Source organism: Pan troglodytes, chromosome 23 (genome assembly GCF_028858775.2).
Source record: "Pan troglodytes isolate AG18354 chromosome 23, NHGRI_mPanTro3-v2.0_pri, whole genome shotgun sequence".
In the NCBI taxonomy this organism is placed as follows: domain Eukaryota; kingdom Metazoa; phylum Chordata; class Mammalia; order Primates; family Hominidae; genus Pan; species Pan troglodytes.
The window spans coordinates 40546376-40569683 of NC_086016.1; the positions used below are offsets into that span (position 1 = coordinate 40546376).

Consider the following 23308-nt stretch of genomic DNA (forward strand, 5'->3'; position numbering starts at 1 on the left):
GTTAGACAGGGAATTGGAAGAGGCAATAAACACATTTTCATCATGTCGGTTTCTACAAATCCCAGATACTATGTTGTGGCAGGCCAGGTCTTACTAATGCAGCCTCCATAACAACTGTTTCAGCACTGACTGAGTGGTTAAGTTAAATATTAAAAGCTGAAAGTGCCCTTATACAAAGGCTGGAATGTAACAAGAGGCCACCAAGAGTTTTGCCCAGGCCCTTCCTGGGCCTTGAAGCATGACAAGATAATGAAGAAATTCTTAACAGTACCTGTTTAGGATTAAATGAGTTTTATTGGGGGTCTGAAGAAACTCCCCAGGTCTCCACAAACAAGTTATTGGGGGTCTGAAGGAACTCCCCAAACCTCCATGATTTAGCAGGAGATAAGATAAGGGTAATCACCCCAGCACCTGGACCCATTTAGATTAAGTAAATTTACTGAGGCTCCAGAGGAAGGTCTTTAGGACTCAGATCTTAGTTATAGATCAAAAGAAGTTAATCACTTATATATTTTTAAAAATTTTTATTTTATTTTTTTGAGATGGAGTCTCACTCTGTTGCTCAGGCTGGAGTCCAGTGGCGCAATCTCGGCTCACTGCAACCTCTGCCTCCCTGGTTCAAGTGACTCTCTTGCCTGAGCATCCTGAGTAGCTGGGACTACAGGCGTGTGCCACCATGCCCAGCTAATTTTTGTATTTTTAGTAGAGACAAGGTTTCGCCATGTTGGCCAGGATGGTCTTGAACTCCTGACTTCAAGTGATCCACCCACCTCGGCCTCTCAAAGTGACTTATGTCTTTAGATGAATGCACACTTACAATAAACATATAGCTGAGAAGGTATATAAGTTCTGGAAGACTTCGTAATTTTGAGTTGGTCTGGTGTTATTTTCCAGGTCTTCTCCCTGTAACCGGTTACAGAAACAAAAACTCCCTCCTTTCCCAGTTCATTTGCATCTCATTATTGGGCCACAAGAATAAGCAGCCTGATCCTCAGTTTGGTCTGGGAACAATGTGACCATGGGTGTAAAACTTGGGCTTAAATCCTCAACAAAATACTAGCAAACCAAATTCAACAATACATTAAACAGATCATTCATCATGACCAAGTAGGATTCGTCTCAGGGATGCAAGGATGGTTCAACATATACAAATCAATGTGATATATCAACAGAATGGACAAAAAACATATGATCATTTCAAATGATGCTGAAAAAAGCATTTGATAAAATTCAACATTCATTTATGATAAAAAAAAAAACCCTCAAAAAATTGGGTATAGAAGGAACATAACCCAACATAAAAGCCATATACAACAGACCCACAGCTAGTATCATACTGAATGGGGAAAAACTGAAAGTCTTTCCTCTAAGATCTGGAACAAGTATGCCCACTTTCACCACTGTTATTCAACATAATACTCAAAGTCCTAGCTAGAGCAATCAGACAAGAGAAATAAATAAAGGTCATCCAGATTGAAAAGGAGGAAGTCAAATTATCCTTGTTTGCTGATAATAAGATCTTATGTTTGGAAAAACCAAGACTCCACCAAAAAGCTATTAGAACTGATAAACAAATTCAGTAAAGTTGCAGGATACAAAATCAACATACAAAAATCAGCAGCATTTCTAAATACCGACAGGGAACAATCTGAAAAAGAAATTCAAAAATTAATCCCATTTACAATAGCTACGAATAAAATTAAATACCTAGAAATTAACTTAACCAAAGAAGTGAAGGATCTCTACAATGAAAACTATAAAACATTGATGAAATACATTGAAGAGGACACACAAAAAACAGAAAGATACTGCATGTTCATGAGTTGGAAGAATCAATACTGTTAAAATGTCCATACTAAACACAGCAATCTACAGAGTCAATGCAATTCCTATCAAAATACCAATGACATTCTTCAGAGAAATAGAAAAACAACCCTAAAATTTATATGGAACCACAAAAGACCCAGAATAGCCAAAGCTATCTTGAGCAAAAAGAACGAAACTAAAGGAACCACATAACCTGACTTCAAATTATACTATAGAGCTATAGTATCCAAAACAGCATGGTATGGGCATAAAAACAGATGCATAGACCAATGGAATAGAATATAAAACTCAGAAACAAATCCACACACCTACAGTGAACTCATTTTCGACAAAGGTGACAATAACATACATTGGAGAAAGGATGGTCTCTTCAGTAAATGGTGCTGGGAAAATGGGATATCCATATGCAGAAGAATGAAATTAGACCCCTATCTCTCACCATATACAAAAATTAAGTAAAAATGGATTAAAGACTTAAATCTAAGACCTCAAACTATGAAACTACTAAAAGGAAGCATTGGGGAAACTCTGTAGAACACTGGACTGGGTAAAGATTTCTTGAGTAATACCACACAAGCACAGTCAACTGTAGGATATAATAAATTCCTCTTCAAAGGTTTTAGCCTGTAAATTGTTTTTTTTTTTTTTTTTTTTTTTTTGAGATGGAGTCTTGCTCTGTCACCCAGGCTGGAGTGCAATGGCATGATCTCGGCTCACTGCAAGCTCCACCTCCCAGGTTCACGCCATTCTCCTGCCTCAGCCACCTAAGTAGCTGCGACTATAGGTGCCCGCCACCACGCCCGGCTAATTTTTTGTATTTTTAGTAGAGACGGGGTTTCACCATGTTAGCCAGGATGGTCTCGATCTCCTGACCTCGTGATCCACCCACCTCGGCCTCCCAAAGTGCTGGGATTACAGGCGTGAGCCATCGTGCCCAGCTGCCTGTAAATTGTTAAGTACAATGAGTTTTGAGATCCTCTCCAAGGAACCAATGTATCAGTATGTTCAGCTCCCCTGTTCTTTGTTCTCCATTTTAAAGGTTAACTTCCTCCTTCTTGCTTTCTTGCCCCTAGTTTCAGTAAACAACCTTTTCCATCAGTTCTAATCAGTAGTTTACATCTGTTCCCCTGGTCATCTGCTCCATGCTGAGTCTCCCCTGGTCAATTGCTCTGTCCTAAGTCACCCCTGGTCACCTGCTCTGACCTGAGTCACCTTTAGTCACCTGTTCCTAACCATCCTTCCTGCCAAACTACTCACTCCACCACTCTGACTCATACCCCTGCTCTCTTTAAAATAGCCAATTGGAATTAGCTTAGACTGTGCAGTCCAACCCTAGCCAATCGGGGAATGACACAGCAGTAGGGGCTACTTGAGTCAGGAATAAAACCCCCTTCCCCTCCCTTGTTCAGATGTGCTCTCGCCATTGCTCCATCAGTGAGTCACACCCTTTTATAGAAGTAAAATTGCCTTGCTGAGAAAATATTTGCAAACTATCCATCTGACAAGGGATTAATAACCAGAATATATAAAAAGTTCAAACAACTCTATAGGAAAAAAATCTAATAATCTTATTTAAAAATGGGCAAAATATCTGAAAAGACATTTCTCAAAAGAAGTGTGAAAGGAAAATATCTTGGGCCTCCAGAATCACTAAGGAAAACTCAAACTGGAAACTGCTTATGGCAAACCTGCCTTTCATTCTATTCAAAGTCACTCCTCTGCTCACTGAGATAGATGCATATCTGATTGCCTCCTTTGGAAAGGATAATCAGAAACTCAAAAGAATGCAACCATTTGTGTCTCACCTATCTGTGACCTGGAAGCCCACTCCTTGGTTTGCTTAGAGTCTTCCTGTCTTTGCTTCAGGTTGTCCCGCCTTTCCAGACTGGACCAATGTTCTTCTTACATATACTGATAGATGTCTCATGTCTCCCAAAATGTGTAGAACCAAGCTGTGCCCCAACCACCTTGGGCACACGTCGTCAGGACTTCCTGAGGCTGTGTCACGGGCGTATCCCCAACCTTGGCAAAATAAACTTTCTTTTTTTTTTTTGAGACAGAGTCTTGCTCTGTCCCCAGGCTGGAGTGCAGTGGCGCGATCTCAGCTCACTGCAACCTCCACCTCCTGGAATCAAGTGATTCCCCTGCCTCAGCCTCCTGAGTAGCTGGGACTACAGGCACGTGCCACCATGCCCGGCTAATTTTTTTTTTGTATTTTAGTAGAGACGGGGTTTCACCATGTTGGCCAGGATGGTCTCGATCTCCTGACCTCATGATCTGCCCACCTTGGCCTCCCAAAGTGCTGGGATTACAGGCATGAGCCACCGCACCCGGCCGCAAAATAAACTCTCTAAACTAACTCAGACCTGTCTCAGATTCTCTGGGTTCACAGAAGACATACAAATGGCAAATAGCTATATGAAAAGGTGCTCAATGTCACTGATCATCAGAGAAATGCAAATCAAAACTACAATGAAATATCATCTCACCCCAGTTAATATGGCTTTTATACAAAAGACAGGGAATAACAAAACCAGGCATGGTGGCTTATGCCTGTAATCCCAGCACTTTGGGAGGCCCAGGTGGGAGGATCACTAGAGCTCAGGAGTTGGAGACCAGCCTGGGCAACATGGTGAGACCCTATCTCTACCAAAAAAAATACAAAAATTAGCTGGGCATGGTGGCACGCACCTGTAGTCCCAGTTACTTGAGAAGCTGAGGTGGGAGGATCACTTGAGTCCTGGATGTTGAGGCAGCAGTGATCCATGATCACGTCATTGCACTCCAGCCTAGGCGACAGAGGAAGACCCTGTCTCAAAAACAAAACAAAACAATTTTTTTTTTGAGATGGAGTCTCGCTCTGCCGCCCAGGCCAGACTGCAGTGGCGCTATCTCGGCTCACTGCAAGCTCCGCCTCCCGGGTTCACACCATCTCCTGCCTCAGCCTCCCGAGTAGCTGGGACTACAGGTGCCCACCACTGCGCCTGGCTAATTTTTTGTATTTTAAGTAGAGACGGGGTTTCACCGTGTTAGCCAGGATGGTCTCGATTTCCTGACCTCGTGATCCGCCCATGTCGGCCTCCCAAAGTGCTAGGATTACAGGCGTGAGCCACAGCGGCCAGCCAAAACAATTTAAAATGAAAAAACTTGGGCTTATGCTGAAGGGAAGTTCAGATCAATTATAAATATTTATTAACCAATTACCATATGGAATTAATTACCATATTAATCAATTACCAAGGCAAAGCATTATGGAGGATATAAGGAGTCCTAAGACAACCTATGCCCTAGGTAAATTTAAAACATAATTAAGGAGGCAAAATATAAACATATAAAAAGAAAACTATCAAGAGACAGCAGTATAAGTATGAGACACCGAAAGAATGAGAACACTCCAATGTGGCCCTTGCCACAGTACCCTGCACCCCCACCCAGCTGTTCTTCTCCACTCTCTCTTGCATATGACTTAGCTCCTAAGTATTCCTATTGTTCTTAATAAAATCCAAATTGCAGGCCGGGCGTCGTGGCTCACGCCTGTAATCCCAGCACTTTGGGAGGCCAAGGTGGGTGGATCACCTGAGGTCGGGAGTTTGAGACCAGCCTGACCAACATGGAGAAACCCTGTCTCTACTAAAAATACAAAATTAGCCGGGTGTGGTGGCATGCACCTGTAATCGCAGCTACTCGGGAGGCTGAGGCAGGAGAATCGCTTGAACCCGGGAGGCGGAGGTTGCGGTGAGCCGAGATCGCGCCATTGCACTCCAGCCTGGGCAGCAAGAGTGAAACTCCATCTCGAAAAAAAACCCTCCAAATTGCCCAAACAATGGCTGCTACTCTGCAAGAACAATTCTTCCCTCTCTGAGATAAGAATCATCCTTAATCAATTGTTTCTGAAACCAGCTGAACTCCACCCTTGTTAAAGCCCTGTACAACATTTCACCCTCCTTCCCCAAGTTAAAAGGCTCTTTCAGAGTCTTCTCATGCCTGGCATTTCTGAAAAGGGACTTTTGCAAACAGTTCTCTGTTTTGTTTTCTAAGTGAGTATTTTAGATAGTAAATTCTATAATAGGTCAAGAAGGACAAGATTTTCTAAATTGAGTAATTAGGGAAGATTAGAAAAAGCAGGCCTTGAAATGAGAGACTTAAATGATTTGTATGATTCAGAAAGACTGTGAGATGGGATGGAAGGAGCAAATACCCAAGAAAATAGAAATATACCATGCAAAGTTCTCTGTGACCAGACAAATTAACAGCCAAGAGTGAGAGCAAAATAAAGGCACTTTCAGACATACTAAGGTTCAAAGTTTACCACCTGGATTACATTTCTGAAAGAAATAAGTATTACAGCAAAACAAAAATACAGGAAAGAATAACATTTGGGATGCAAGAAACCATAATGAACAAAGAAAACAAAAATCTTTATAGTTAAATCTAAATAACTGCTGATGTACAATGTTTTTAGATTTTTTTTCTTTTGGTAGAGACAGAGTCTTGCTATGTTGCCCAGGCTAATCATGAACTCCTGGCCTCAAATAAGCCTCCTGCCTCAGCCTTCCAAGTAGCTGGGATTTATAGCCACCACACCTGGCTAATTTAAAATTTATTTCGTAGAGACACTATGTTGCCCAGGCTGGTCTTGAACTCCTGGCCTCAAGTGATCTTCCTGCCTTGGCCTCCCAAAGTGCTGGGATCACTGGAGTGAGACTAGACATATGTGCAAATTTTGATAACAAAGTATGTTTACAGGCAATGGGATGGACTAAAACAGATTCATCTCTTTGCCTCTAATAGTGGCAATGGTGAGTACTGAGCTTGGAGAGGCAGGCTGGGGCTTCACCGTGAACAGCCTTACAAATGTGCATAGGTCTTCTTTGTTATTAAAAAGAATTTCCTCTGAATACCTCCTCAAACTAGTATATTTTTTCTTCCTATTTGTTTTTGTTTTTTTTTTGAGACGGAGTTTCCCTTTTGTTGCCCAGGCTGGAGTGCAATGGCACGATCTCGGCTCACCGCAACCTCCGCCTCCCAGTTCAAGTGATTCTCCTGCCTAAGCCTCCTGAGTAGCTGGAATTACAGGCATGTGCTGCCACGCCCGGCTAATTTTGTATTTTTAGTAGAGACAGGGTTTCTCCATGTTGGTCAGGCTGGTCTCGAACTCCTGACCTCAGGTGATCCACCCGCCTCAGCCTCCCAAAGTGCTGGGATTACAGGCGTGAGCCACCGCGCCTAGCCTTCTTCCTTTCATTGGTCAATTTCATACTGCCTCCCTCCCTTGTTGTTTGTTTACATAAAGCTTCTATCACCTCACCCTACGGCAAATGTTCGCTTGAACTCCTAATTTTGAACTTATAATGATCTTTCTCAGGCTGTATCCTCAAAATCGGTGTGCGTGTAACATTGCTGACACCTCATCGTCTTGAAACTTTCCTTTTGCTTGACTTTTACAACCAGATTTCCTTCTACTTCCTCTGTCTCTGGGTTCCTCATTTTAGTCCTCTTCCTAAATATAAACATACCTCAAAGTTATGTTCTCAATTCTCCTCTCTTCTCTCTCTATAAGTTCTCTTTCCCACTTGGTTAATTCGTCCATATTTCTGGGCCTACCCCTTTCTCAGGCTGAATTCAATATTTCCCAGTGCCATCTGGATATCCTCATGTACATCATATTCAATACATTAAAATGATGGCTGGGTGCAATGGCTCATGCCTGTAATCCCAGTCCTTTGGGAGGCCAAGGCAGGCAGATCGCTTGAGCCCAGGAGTTGGAGATCAGCCTGGGCAACGTGGTGAAACCTGGTCTCTACAAAAGATAAAAAAAATTAGCCAGGCGTGGTGGTATGTGCCTGTAGTTCCAGCTACTCAGAAGGCTGAAGTGGGAGGATCACTTGACCCTGGGAGTTCGAGTCTGCAGTGAGTGTAATTGGGCCACTGCACTCCAGCCTGGGCAACAGAGCAAGACCCTGTCTCAAAAGAAGAAAAAAATTAGGCCAGGCGTGATGGCTCACGCCTGTAATTCCAACACTTTGGGAGGCTGAGGTGGGTGGATCACTTGAGGTCAGGAGTTCAAAACCAGCCTGGCCAAGATGGCGAAACCCCATCTGTATTAAAAATACAAAAATTAGCCAGGTGTGGTGGTGCACATTTGTAAACTTAGCTACTTGGGAAGCTGAGGTTGCAGTGAGTTGAGACTGCACCACTGCATTCCAGCCTGGGTGATAGAGAAAGACACTGTCTCAAAAAAAAAAAAAAAAAAAAAAAAAGAAGTAAAATTAGTACATTAAAATGAAACATCACCTTTTCTCTGAAGCATGATCTTTCCAGTTCTATTGTTAGCATCACATAACTATTCTCCTAGTATCTAGACAAAAAACCTGAGCGGTTTCTCAAACCTGTCTTTCCTTTGTCTACCAAATATAGCCATCAAGTCCTATCAATTTTCCTAATACTTCTTTTCCTTTTCTTTTTATTCTTACCAGTTCCAACCTAGATCAAGTTCTCATTACTTGCCTAGAATATTGCTAAAGTATCCAGTTTACACCCACTATCTTGTTTCAAAGCCTTTCATGTCTAAGATCCCAATCATCTTTCTAGCCCATATCCTGGAATACCTTACACTTTAATTAAACTGCAATTCTTTGTGTTACCCAAACAGGTTCTGCCTGTTTTCCTTATTAACTTTCACCCTCTTCACACCTTTCCCTTCATTTGGGACCATGACTTTCAGTGAGACAATAATCTTTCAGCCAGGTGCAGTGGCTTACCCCTGTAATCCCAGCACTGTGGGAGGCTGAGGCAGGTGGATCACCTGAGGTCAGGAGTTCCAGAACAGCCTGGTCAACATGGCAAAACCCTGTCTCTACTAAAAATACAAAAAAATTAGCCAGGTGTGGTGGCACACACCTGTAATCCCAGCTACTCGGTAGGCTGAGGCAGGAGGATTGATTGAACCCAAGAGATGGAGGTTGCAGTGAGCCGAGATCGCCCCACTGGACTCCAGCCTGGGCAACAGGGAGATTCCGTCTCAAAAAAAAAAAAAAAATCTTTTTTCTAACTATTAAGCAAAATCTTTAGAGAAGAGGATTAAAAATGATGATATAATTTCCTCTCATGTATTTGTTTTGTCTCATAAACCCATATGAAGAAGTGAAACCTCATTAAATAAAAAGTGATTTGAGAACTTAACCAGTAATTGTTTTCCCTTTGGTTTGTCTCATTACTACTGGTTTATGGAATGACTACAAAGATTGTATATCTCAGACAAACTCTTTAGTGGTAACATTCCTATATCACACTATTATGTTAGCAACTTTAAATAAAAAGGTTACAAAGTATTTTCTGTATCAATGAAGATAATCTTTCCTCCTGGGTAGCCACCAGCTCCTGGAAGTTGAGCTGTCACTAGGAAGCAATTAAAAATTTATATTAATAGGAGTGAATAAACTTTGTACAAATGACTATAAAAACACACATGGAATCTGCTGTTGCAACTCTTTAGTACATTTTGCAAAGAGTCATGATCCTTTCGTTTCTAAACAACATGTCATATTTTCATATTACTTAACCAGTGTGAAATTATAAGTATTCTGCCAGCATAGTTGTAATTCAACAAATAATTTCACTATCTTTCACAATGGAAGATATTCGTGAAAGTTAGTTCTCCCAAAGAATGGAAATAAAATTTAAATATTACTAATTTTCTTTTTCTTTTCTTTTCTTTCTTTTTTTTTTTTTTTTGAGACGAGTCTAGCTCTGTCGTCAGGTTGGAGTGCTGTGGCGCAATCTCGGCTCACTGCAATCTCCGCCTCCCGGGTTCAAGCAATTCTTCTGCCTCAGCCTCCCAAGCAGCTGGGACTACAGGCAGGCACTGCCACGCCCAGCTAATTTTTGTACTTTTAGTAGAGATGGGGTTTCACCATGTTGGCCAGGATGGTCTTGATCTCCTGACCTCGTGATCTGCCCACCTCGGCCTCCCAAAGTGCTGGGATTACAGGCTTGAGCCACCGCGCCCAACCTACTAACTTTCTTTCTACAAGAAATAGTCACAAATATGGCCGGGCATGGTGGCTCATGCCTGTAATCGCAGCACTTTGGGAGGCCAAGGTGGGTGGATCATTTGAGGTTAAGGGTTCGAGACCAGCCTGACCAACATGGTAAAACCCTGTCTCTACTAAAAATACAAAAATTAGCCGGGTGTGGTGGTGCATGCCTGTAATCCCAGCTACTCTGGAGGCTGAGGCAGGAGAATTGCTTGAACCTGGGAGGCGGAGGTTGCAGTGAGCTGAGATCGTGCCACTGCAGTCCAGCCTGGGTGACAGATCAAGACTCCATCTCAAAAAAAAAAAAAAAAAAAAAAAAAAAAAAAAAAAAGAAAGAAAGAAAAAAGAAAAAAAAGAAAGAAATAGTCACAAATAGGCCGAGTGGGCGGATCATGAGGTCAGGAGTTTGAGACCAGCCTCATCAACATGGTGAAACCCCGTCTCTACTGAAAATACAAAAAACAAAAATTAGCTGGGCATGGTTGTGAGTGCCTGTAATCCCAGCTACTCAGGAGACTGAGGCAGGAGAATCACTTGAACCTGGGAGGCGGAGGTTGCAGTGAGCTGAGATCGCGCCACTGCACTCCAACCTGGGTGACACAGCGAGACTCTGTCTCAAAAAAAAAAAAAGTCACAAATATAATTTATGCTATATAACTAATATGTTACCTTTAAATTAATGTATGTCAAATTTTAAAAATGCATTTACTTTTTTTTTTTGAGACAGGTCTCACTTTGTCGCCCAGGCTGGAGTACAGTGGCACGATCTCGGCCCACGGCAACCTCTGCCTCCCAAGTTCAAGTAATTCTCCGACCTCAGCCTCCCCAGTAGCTGGGATTACAGGCATGTTCAACCAGGCCCAGCTAACTTTTGTATTTTTTAGTAGAGACAGGGTTTCACCATGTTTACCAGGCTGGTCTCAAACTCCTGACTTCAGGAGATCCTCCTGCCTTGGCCTCCCAAAGTGCTGGGATTACAGGTGTGAGCCACCACGCTCGACTGCAATTACTTTTTATGTAGTAGTAGTTAACACTAAGGAGCTACTTTATACCAGGTACATACATTATTTCATTTACTTTTCAAAACAATCCTAACATTTGGCGTTGTCATTATTTCAATTTTATTGGTGGGGGAAATTAGAGAAGTAGAGCAACTTGCCCAAGGTCACACAGCTACTAATGATAGAACTAGGATTGAAGTCCGGCATTTTGATTCCAGAACTCCTTTCTATTTTTTTTTTTTTTTGAGACGAGTCTTGCTCTGTTGCCCAGGCTGGAGTGCAGTGGCGCGATATCGGCTCACTGCAAGCTCCGCCTCCCGGGTTCACGCCATTCTCCTGCCTCAGCCTCCCCAGCAGCTGGGACTACAGGCGCCCGCCACCATGCCCGGCTAATTTTTTTGTATTTTTAGTAGAGACGGGGTTTCACCGTGTTAGCCAGGATGGTCTGGATCTCCTGACCTTGTGATCCGCCCGCCTCGGCCTCCCAAAGTGCTGGGATTACAGGCGTGAGCCACCGGGCCCGGCCAGAACTCCTTTCTTAACCACTTTGCCAAGTTCCTTCTCCATAGCTCAAAGAAATGCACAGTAGTGTATTTGTGGAAAAGGAGATATCTTTCATTATTTTGTTTAAAACAATTTTGTTTTTAAGTCTCTCTTAGGGCCAATTTTATGCCATGGAAAGTGAAAGATTCTAGGACTCAATAGATTTTGTGTCACTCTTCTAAAAAAGATATAGAAAAGATGGAATGGGAAAAATTGAGACAGTGGACTTCTTACCAACACATTCATATACCCATTCAACTTCTCTCTATTTCTACTCAGGTGTTCATAGTGCAGCACATACATCACCTCAAGGATCACACATTCAAAGACCAGCTGTATAACCACGGGCAGTTTACTTAATCCGCCTGTGTTTTAGTTTCCTTGCAAGTATGTTCAGATATGAGATTATTTAGAGTATCAGGCACATAGTAGATGTTTGATAAGTAATAGCTATGATTATTATTGTTATTGTTGTTATATATCCTTACCACAGAGGGTATGAGAAAGCTGGGTTTTTCCAGTACGAAATTCTGTGAAATACAGAAAAAAATGATTTTAAAAATGCATAATTTCCAGATATCTTCATAAAGAATAAAACATGGCTTCAGAATATTACTGTTTTCTTTTTCTTTTCCAACTGGCAAATCTTACTTATAAAGTATCTCGGGTGTTATTTTTTATTTTTTCTTTGACACAGAGTCTTGCTCTCACTCAGGCTGGAGTACAGTGGCACGATCTCGGCTCACTGCAACCTTCGCCTCCCGGGTTCAAGCGATTCTCCTGACTCAGCCTCCTGAGTAGCTGGGATTACAGGTGCCTGCCACCACGCCTGGCTAGTTCTTGTATTTTAAGTAGAGATGGGGTTTCACCATATTGGCCAGGCTGGTCTCGAACTCCTGAACTCAGGTGATCCGCCCACCTCAGCCTCCCAAAGTGCTGGGATTACAGGTGTGAGCCACCACGCCCGGCCTTATTTGTTTAATATAAATTAATTTAAACCAAGTTTTCCTTAGTAACAGTCATATAAATGAAAGTTTAAGGCCGGGCGCGGTGGCTTATGCCTGTAATCCCAGCACTTTGGGAGGCTGAGGCGGGTGGATCACAAGGTCAGGAGATTGAGACCATCCTGGCTAACACTGTGTAACCCCATCTCTACTAAAAACACAAAAAATTAGCCGGGTGTGGTGGTGGGCGCCTGTAGTCCCAGCTACTCGGGAGGCTGAGGCAGGAGAATGGTGTGAACTCGGGAGGCGCAGCTTGCAGTGAGCCGAGATCGCGCCACTGCACTCCAGCCTGGGTGACAGAGCAAGACTCCGTCTCAAAAAAAAAAAAAGAAAGTTTAAGACCCTACCACCTGGGGTAAAGTGTGGTGACTCACACCTGTAATCCCAGCACTTTGGGAGGATGAGATGAATGGATCACTTGAGGTCAGGAGTTCGAGACCAGCCTGGCAAACATGGTGAAACCCCATCTCTACCAAAAATACAACAATTAGCTGGGCATGGTGGCTCATGCCTGTAATCCTAGCACTTTGAGAGGCCGAGGCGGGCAGACTGCATGAGCTCAGGAGTTCGAGACCAGCCTGGGCAACATGGTGAAACGCCATCTCTACTAAAAAATAAAAAACTAGCTGGGTGTGGCAGCGTGCACCTATAGTCCCAGCTACTTGGGAGGCTGAGGCAGAATTGCTTGAACCTGGGAGGCAGAGGTTGCAGTGAGCCAAGATCAGGCCACTGCACTCCAGCCTGGGCAACAGAGTGAGACTCCATCTCCAAAAAAAAAAAAAAAAAAAAAAAAAAAATCAGCCAGGCGTGGTGGCAGTTGCCTGTAATCCCAGCTACACAGGAAGCTGAGGCAGAATTGCTTGAACCCAGGAGGCAGAGGTTGCAGTGAGCCGAGATGGCACCACTGCACTGCAGCCTGGGAGACAGAGCAAGACTCCATCTCTAAATAAATAAATAAATAAATAAATAAATGAAAATAAAAGAAAGACCCTACCACAGGAAAGAAAGCCTGGGGTTCCCCTACTGAACTGAGGTCCTTAAAGGGGAGCTGAAGTAGTCTTAAACTGGTGCCATCCCCTAGCTACCAGCAAAAGCAAATTCTTTCTGGAGGAAAACAATCCAGGTCCATTGAACTTTCATAGATTAAAATCAAACAATAAGCTCACAAACACCAATAAATACAGAAGAAGGTAAGCCACTAAGACTGAGTCAACAGAAATAATGAAAACCAGATTTAGTGCCCAAGTCAACAGAAAAAAAAAAACAAAAAACAGATTTAGTTCTCCAAGGACAGCAAATACTGGAATTCCCAGATGTGATACACAGTGTAGCTATGCATGAATTGCTTTTTAAAAACAGAGGATAGGACGGGTGCAGTGGCTCATGCCTGTAGTCCCAATACTTTGGGAGGTCAAAGTGGGAGGATTGCTTGAGTCCAGGAGTTCGAGACCATCTTGGGCAACATGGTGAGACCCTGTATCTATTATTTAAAAAAAAAAATAGAGGATATAATCAGGGAAGAGGGAATCTAGTCTCTATGTTCATGGAACATTAATTGCCTAGAAATAAAATCAGCCTCATTATTCAATTACCTTTTGAACAAATAAGTGAAAAAAAATCTATTATCAGCTGGGCGCAGTGGCTCACGCCTGTAATCCCAGCACTTTGGAAGGCCGAGGTCAGGAGATCAAGACCATCCTGGCTAACACGGTGAAACTCCGTCTCCACTAAAAATACAAAAAAATTAGCTGGGCGCGGTGGCAGGCGCCTGTAGTCCCAGCTACTTGGGAGGCTGAGGCAGGAGAATGGCGTGAACCCGGGAGGCAGAGCTTGCAGGAAGCCGAGATTGCGCCACTGCACTCCAGCCTGGGCCCGGGTGACACAGTGAGACTCCGTCGCAAAAAAAAAAAAAAAAAAAAAAATCTATTATCTTCTATAGGAATCACAAATAAAAGATGAAAAGTGTTGATAAGACCCATCTGTTAATGTTCATATATATTTTCGTTGCAGTACAGAATGATCTCATGTTATGATAATTGAGATTTTGTAAGTTCCAAAACACTTACAATTTATTATTGGTTGTTTATTTAATTATATGTGTATGTATACACATAGATGTGTATGTGTGTGTGTATAATATTTCATTTAACAAAATATTAAGGTTCTACCTACCTCCAAAAGCTTCTGTAATTGCCATACTTTCAATTCCACCTCCTAGCAACTTACTGGAAATAGAAAGAAAGCATTAGTAACAAGAACAGAAATAGAAATATTAAGAGAGGAGAAAGTATTCATATCATTAGTATCCTTCCCATCTATGTATCTATCTATGTATCTATGTATCTATCTATCTATTCTATCATCTACCTATCTATCTACAGAACATGAACAGCAATTCTTGGCTGAACAAATAGCATGCCACTTGCTAGATCACAGGTTCTATTGTGTATGGGAAGTGGATCAGCAAAACAAATGATAAGCCCTATCGTTCTTACTTCAATAGTAAATGGAACCTGGGAATACTGCATGCTGTAGGCTTAAAAAATAATAATAATAAATTATTTTAAGAAAAAACTTAAAAAATAGTAAATGGGTTAGCAAGGCCTTATGTCTTACTAGTCTTTAGAATCGAATTGGAGTTACAGATCATCTTAATTATTATTATTTATTATTTTTTTTTTCGAGATGGAGTCTTGCTCTGTCGCCCAGGCTGGAGTGCAGTGGCGTGATCTTGGCTCACTGCAGCCTCTGCCTACCAGGTTCAAGAGATTCTCCTGCCTCAGCCTCACGAGTAGCTGGGATTACAGGTGCCTGCCACCACGCCAGGCTAATTTTTGTATTTTTAGTAGAAATGGGGTTTCACCATATTGGCCAGGTTGGTCTCAAACTCCTGACCTCAGGTGATCCGCCTGCCTTGGCTTCCCAAAGTGCTGGGATTACAGGCATAAGCCACCATGCCCAGCCCATCTTAGTTATTAATTGGGTATTTAATATTGTGCTGGAACTATGTTTCTAAAGTCAATTGAATTTTCAATGTTTTTTCTTTTCTTTTTCTTTTTTGAGACAGGATCTTGTTCTGTCGCCTGACACAGGGCTAATTTTTTATTTTTTGTACGGCTGGGGTCTTGCTATGTTGCCCAGGCTGGTCTCAAACTCCTGAGGCTCAAGAGATCTGCCCACCTTGGCCTTCCAAAGTGCTGGGATTATAGACATGAGCCATCATGCCTGGCTTCAGTTTTTAATATACTGAAAAACATATGAAAAACAGGTATTAGGAAAATCCAGTGATTGTCATTATGGTCAGGTTATCTCACATAAACCAAATTTTATGGAGGACATGTCAGAATAGTAAATGTCAAAGATGTTGTAGGTAATGCTAGCAGTTAGAAGAGTAACTGTCAGATTTTGACAGCATACATTTAAGTGGTAAGCCAATGTTGTAGTGCATTTAAAGTTCTGAATATGAAAAGGCCTAAATTTAAGTCATGATCTCATTCATTCATTAAATGCAACACATATTAATTGTGTTAATTGTGCTAAGACCTGGTAGGGGCACTTTAAAAACCTTGTATGTAGTCTATTAACATGATTTTCTGGGATGTGATCACAGGTCAGACAAAAATTTAAGATATATAGATAATCCAATAGATTTACATTTACATAGTTTAAGAGAGCAATTTAAATGTAAATTGAAACAATGTTGGAAGTTATCCACAAATTTAGTGAGGGCTGCAGACTTCAGTAAGGAAAAGAAAAATCTAGATAGTGACCTGCACAACTTAAATCTAAAGGACATGGGCTAAGCGATCAACCCATTTGGAGGGAATACACTTGGAAATCTTTTAGGCCCAGCAACTATTTTTTTCTTCAACTTTTATTTTAAATTCAGGGGTACATGTGCCAGATATGCAGGTTTGTTACATAGGTAAACGTGTGCCATGGTGGTTGGGCTAGCAACTATTAAAGAAAGCTTTATTTGTCCCTCTTCTTCCTGAGAAAAATTACCCTGGAAAGCTATACCTCTGGAAAATCCCAGACAAAATTCCTGGTTGATATGTAATCTCAATCAGCTGAAAAGGTAACCCCAAAATTTACCTGTGAGGATACCCCAAATTATTTGGGATAGCACAATTGTTTCCTTTTTGAGACTCAGGAAAATTTAGAATTAAGTGTAGAAATAGTGTTTTTAAATATAGGGAGATTTAAAAATAGAGACACAAATCAAACCCATAGATTACTATTTTCATATTAAATTTGGCAATATGGGCATGGTGGCTCATGTCTGTAATCTTAGCACTTTGGAAGGCCGAGGGAGGTGGATCGCTCGAGCCTGGGAGTTCAAGACCAGCCTGGATAACATGGCGAAACCCAGTCTCTACAAAAAATACCAAAATTAGCCAGGTATGCTGGCCTGTGCCTACAGTCCCATCTACTCAGGCTGCAGTGAGCCGTGATGGAGCCACTGCATTTTAGCCTGGGTGACAGAGTGAGACCGTGTCTCAAAAAATAAAATAGAATATAAATAAATAAATAAATATGGTAATAACCTGTGCATATTTGCTATTTGAGACCTTTTAACGTTTAAGATAATTTGACCTTTTTGTAATGGATTGGCCTCTGACTGATTAAATGGTACATTCCTTCAATTTTCAAGTTGATAACTAATTTTATAAATAGTATTTGAACATTTAAGGGTGCCTACAACTCACTATACTTCTAAATTTATTTGAGTTACAAAAGATATTTAGGTAATTGGGAAGATTTTGCTGTTAATAACTAGATAATTAGACAAAGTTCTTTTTTTTTTTTTTTTGAGACGGAGTCTCACTCTGTCGCCCAAGCTGGAGCGCAGTGGCGTGATCTTGGCTCACTGCAACCTCTGCCTCCTGGGTTCAAGCAATTCTCTGCATCAGCCTCCTGAGTAGCTGGGATTACAGGCACCCGCCACCATGCCCGGCTAATTTTTGTATTTTTAGTAGAGACAGGGTGATCCTGTCTTTAGTAGAGACCTTGTGATCCACCCGCCTCAGCCTCCCAAAGTGTTGGGATTACAGGCGTGAGCCACCGCACCTGGCTGACAAATAAAGTTCTTAAAGAAAATACAATACACTGAATGTATAAACGTAATTAAAATGTTTAAGAGAATTTAATCTTGTTATAAAAGCTCCCTTAAAATGTGCTAGATTTATAAAGGGACTTAAAGCTTAAGGAAAAATGTATAATATTTTAATTAATTAAATATTAATTTTTAAAAACCTAGCTCCTGGCTGGGCGCAGTGGCTCACATCTGTAATCCCAGTACTTTGGGAGGCCGAGGCAAGTGGATCATCTGAGGTCAGGAGTTCGAGGCCAGCCTGGCCAACATGGTGAAACTCTGTCTCTACTAAAAATACAAAAATTAGCCCAGTGTGGTGGCACACACCTGTAGTCCCAGCTACTCAGGAGACTGAGGCAGGAGAATTGCTTGAACCCAGGAGGCGGAGGTTGCAGTGAGCCGAGATCATGCCACTGCACTCCAGCCTGGGCGACAGAGCAAGACTCTGTCTCAAAAGCAAACAAACAACAAAAAAAAACCTAGCTCCTGAATGATGATCTTTCCTGTTCTCAAGAGCAAACATCAAGGGCACCAGAAAATTCACAATAACAGTAATTATTTCTTTAGCCCAGTGGTTCTTAGACCACCATGTGGTAGAGTAACTAAAGAAAATCAGGTTGTCATTTGAATCAAGTGTTTTGTTGATCAACCTCATTTTGACCAATTTGCCTAGGGGTAGGATTTCCCCAAGCCTCTTCCTTAACTTTACTTGAAAAAAGGGTATGTGATTTTAAAAGTCTGGGACGATGCTGGGTTAAACAGGTGTTTTCTTTTTCTTTTTCTTTTTTTCTTTTGAGACTGAGTCTCACTCTATTGCCTAGGCTGGAGTGCAGTGGCACGATCTCGGCGCACTACAACCTCCATCTCCCGGGTTCAAGTGATTCTCCTGCCTCAGCCTCCTGAGTAGCTGTGACCACAGGCACATGCCACCACGCCCGGCTAATTTTTTGTATTTTTAGTAGAGACGGGGTTTCTCCATGTTGGTCAGGCTGGTCTCGAACTCCTGATCTCAAGTGATCCACCCGCCTCGGCCTCCCAAAATGTTGGGATTAAGGGTGTGAGCCACCGTGCCCGGCCATTTTTTTGGTATTTTTTAGTAGAGACAGGGTTTCACCATGTTGGCCAGGCTGGTCTAGAACTCCTGACCTAAGGTGATCCACCCGTCTTGGCCTCCCTAAGTGCTGGGATTACAGGTGTGGGCCACCGTGCCCTGCCAAAACAGGTGTTTTGTGTCACTGCAGGATTTCACAGGCTAGTGTGCGCTGTGACTCTTCAAGAAGAATATATAGTATATGGTACTTCTCAAACTTATTCACTATTTGTTTATTCATTCATTTAGTCATTCAACAAATATTTATTGCACACCTAGTTTATGCCAGGGATTGTTTTGTGCACTTGGGATAAACTAGAGAACGAAAGAGACAGAATTTTTTTCTCTCACGAAGCTTACAATCTAGTGAGAGATTAGATAATAAACACAAATAGGCCAGGCGCCGGTAGCTCACACCTGTAATCCCAGCACTTTGGGAGGCTGAAGCGGTGGATCATGGGATCAGGAGTTCAAGACCAGCCTGGCCAAGATGCTGAAACCCTGTCTCTACTAAAAGTACAAAAATTAGCCAGGCGTGGTGGCGGGCACCTGTAATCCCAGCTACTCGGGAGGCTGAGGCAGGTGAATCGCTTGAACCTGGGCAGCAGAGGTTGCAGTGAGCTGAGATCACGCCACTGCACTCCAGCCTGGGTGACAGAGCAAGACTCCGTCTGAAAAAAAAATAAATAAATAAAATAAAAAATAAACACAAATAAGTAAAATATGTAGTACCTCAGATGTTATTAAATGGTATGGATAAAAATAAGGCCAGGAAAGGGGACAAGGAAGACAGAGTATGAAAGTGAGGAGGTTATATTGTCAAATAAAGTGATCAGAGAAGTTCTCATTGAGACGTGGACATTTTTGCCAAGACCTGAAAGAGATGACAGCAAGCCATGTAGATCTAAGAGGAAAGAATATGATAGGCAGAGGCAGCACAAAGTGCAAAGGCCCTGATGCAGGAGTGTATCTGACATGTTCTGGGAATAGCAAAGAGGTCACTAGGCTGGTACATAGAAAACTAGAAAAGTGAAATATTAGAGATTGGAGAGGACTTTGGCTTCTTTTCTGAGTGAGAGGGGGAATCATCAGGGTGTTATGAGCCACTGCATTCCAGCCTAACCTATGTTTTAAAGTGACCATTCTGGCTCTTTTGTGAATTAAAAAAAAAAAAAAACAGTAGGGGCAAGGTCTCAAGGAGGGAGGTTAATTAGAGGTTATTATAATAATCCAGGGGAGATATTAATAGGTGGTAGTTTAGTCCAGTGAGGTAACAGTAGAGGTGGTAAGAAATAGTTGAATTATATTCTCACTCTCTATGTACACACACACATATACACATAAAAATAATATATATTATATATTAATCTTTTATTATAGAAAATATCAAGCATAAACAAATGTAGAAAAAAATAATGAACCATCGTGTCTATCACTCAGCTTCAACAATCGTCAACTATGAACTCAGGGTAAATCTTTTTTCATATAGACCACTAACCATTTACCTCCCTTCCCATATTATTTTAAGCATATACTAAGCAACATATCATTTCATTATAAATATTTCAGTATGTATCCCTAAAAGATGAAGATGAAGACTCTCATCTTTAACAACCATATTCCCACTATCACACTTAAATTTAGTAATTCCTTAATTTTTTTTTTTTTCAGACAAGGTTTCTCTCTGCGTCATCCAGGCTAGAGTGCAGTGGCATGATCGCGGCTCACTAGAGCCTCAACCTCAACCTCCTGGGCTCTAGCAATCCTTCTATCTCAGACTCCTGAGTAGCTAGAACTACAGGTGCGCACGATCACACCCAGCTAATTAATTTTTTTTTTTTTGTAGAGACAAGGTCTCAGTTTGTCGTTAGGATGATCTCAAGAGATCCCCTCCCCACCTCCAGCCTTGGCCTCCCAAGGTGCTGAGATTACAGGTGTCACCCACTGCACCCTGCCAGGTGATATGTCTTTTAAATCTCTTTAATCTATAGGTCTTCTCCCTGACTCCATCTCTTTTTTCCTCCTTGTAATTTATTTGTTGAGGAAACTGGGAGGTTTGTTCTGACTAAATATATTTTGAAAGTAGAACAGACAGGATTTATTAATGGGTTAGAGTTAGGGTGTGTGAGAGAAAAAAGATGTCAAGGATAACACCCAGGTTTTAGGTCAGAGGATCAGGAAAGAGATACATCTAAGATGAGGGAGACTTTGGGAGAAGCAGATTTGGGGCAAAGGTCAGAAGTTTGATTTTTGGACCTGTGAAGTCTGAGCTATCAATTAGACGTTCAAGTGGAGGTATATTTGACTATGAAATCCTTTTTTTCTTAATGTATCTTGTGAGGCCAGCATTTTGAGAAATACTTAGAGGAAATACTGCTTTTGTTCTAAATGCTCTTGGGCACTGCTGTAACACATGAAACACTAATTCTTTCTAGTAAGGTAGGGAGAAAAAACCCACATTTTAGTAAACTTGCATTGAGAAGATGATGATATGTCTTGGGGATCATAAAAGAGTAAATAAAAAGGGATGTTAAAACTTCTCCTGCAGAAGAGCAAAAATAACTGCAATATTTCTGAAATATTTAATCTAACAATTGCTTTTTGAGTAAACCCAAAATGTGCAATGAAACATCCTTCATATGGAGAAGGAAAGTAAATGAAAAGTTAAACTGATTTTTAAAAGTGGTTTGAGATTAATATTGGCTGATTCAGAAACTAGATTTTGGGTCTGAATTTCTTGTAAGACATTTAATCTTGCTCCTCCAAGCAGTCTAGAATTTGTTTCAGTTATCATTTAGAAAAACAAACAAACAAACCCAAACTTCAAATGAAGAAGCTACTTCTACTACTTATAGTAGAAGTAACCAGAAAGAGGAAAAGAAACATGGTATTCCAAAGATTATGCTTAGTGATTATAAAAAAGTAAGATACATACTCAAATTCCTGGCTCCCGGTGGTGATATGGAAAACCATTTTCCTCTTTTCACTATACTCAAATGCAGTCAAGAATCCCGGTTCCTACAGAAAGATAAAAGGAAATGTTCAAAAAGAGTTTAAAGATCATGGTTTTATTTTCAAATGTTGCCCAAAATGATATACTCAATTATTAAGATCATCATTTGGTATAAGCTACAGTTCACTTGTCCTTGAAGGCAGTACAAGATTATGGTTAGGAACACAGGCTTTAGAGCTGCCCTTTCTAGGTTCAAATCATGTCTCTAATCGTTATTAGTTCTATGATATGGAGTAAACTACTTAATCTTGCTATACTTCAGCTTCCTCTTTTGGGTCAAACAGATAACAGTGTTTCTTCAAGGAGTAGCTGTGAAAATTAAATTTTATATATATATACACACACACATGTATACACACATATACATGTACACATATATACACACATATATATGTACACATATATACACACATATACATATACACATATGTGTATACATATACACATATATGTGCATACATATACATATACACATACGTGTATACATATACATATACACATATATGTATATACATACACATATATGTGTATACATATACACATATATGTGTATACATATACACATATGTGTATACATATACATATACACATATGTGTATACATATACTCATATGTGTATACATATACATATACACATATATGTGTATACATATACATATATACACATACATATACACACATATATACATATATGTGTGTATATGTATATGTGTGTATATATGTATGTGTATATATGTGTACATGTGTGTGTATATATATATATATATTTTTTTTTTGAGACTGAGTCTTTCTCTATTGCCCAGGCTGGAGTGCGATGGTGCGATCTCAGCTCACTGCAACCTCCACCTCCTGGATTCAAGTGATTCTCCTGCCTCAGCCTCCCAAGTAGCTGGGATTACAGGCACTTGCCACCATGCCCGGCTAATTTTTTGTATTTTTAGTAGAGATGGGGTTTCACAATGTTGGCCAGGATGGTCTCAAACTCCTGACCTCAGGTGATCCACCCGCCTTGGCCTCCCAAAGTGCTGGGATTACAGGCGTGAGCCACCGTGCCCAGCCAAATGAGATATAATTATGGCATAAAGCAGAGGGTATTTTACTAACAATTCACTTTTTTTCATTCAACAGCATCATTTTTTTTTCCAGCTGTAGAAGTTTCAAGGGGCACAGAAATTCCAGTTTTCATTATTCTTGAGACAACATTTTTCACATGGTAGATATACTACTTATTGACTGATTAAAAAGGTACAGCTGATACAGTGGAGGACTAGTGAAAATGGGCCCCAATGTAGTCTAATGGGTGTCCCTCTTTGTTGTTTTATACTATGACTGTGGTTCTTAAACTTTGGAGAACTTGGAGAATGGGGACAGCCAAGTCCAGGTCCTATCCTACTTGAGTGAGCCAAGTCTGGGCTTCTGTTTTCTTTATTAGCCACACTAGGTGATTCTGATACACATCAGTGTTTAGAACCACTGTATTATGAAATTAACTTCCTTTCTTTCTCTCCTCTCTGTCTCTCTCTCTCAATCACTTTCTCTGTCTCTAAGAATAAACAACTGGGTGCAGTAGCTCACACCTGTAATCCCAGCAGTTTGAGAGGCTGAGGCGGGAGGACTGCTTGATGCCAGCAGTTCAAGACCAGCTTGGCCAATATAGTAAGACCCCCCATCTCCACAGAATTTTTTTTTTTTTTGAGAC

At 41.2% G+C, this 23308-nt stretch overlaps 1 protein-coding gene across 13 annotated transcripts in view; it reads right to left on the minus strand.

Moving 5' to 3' along the window:
* DMC1 (DNA meiotic recombinase 1) overlaps window positions 1-23308 on the minus strand; it is a 51571-nt gene that overhangs the window by 21786 nt on the left and 6477 nt on the right. For 5 of the 13 annotated variants that reach the window (XM_009438404.5, XM_054675981.2, XM_054675978.2 and 2 more), the window contains 4 exons: window positions 21532-21614; window positions 14584-14636; window positions 11896-11937; window positions 9153-9225 (listed from right to left, as the gene is read on the minus strand). In XM_009438404.5, coding sequence (XP_009436679.2) covers window positions 9153-9225; window positions 11896-11937; window positions 14584-14636; window positions 21532-21614 — 251 coding nt within the window. Of the gene's footprint in view, window positions 1-1596; window positions 1649-9152; window positions 9226-11895; window positions 11938-14583; window positions 14637-21531; window positions 21615-23308 lie in introns of all 13 variants that reach the window. The other 8 variants (XM_063807846.1, XM_063807847.1, XM_054675980.2 and 5 more) reach the window with 3 other exon arrangements.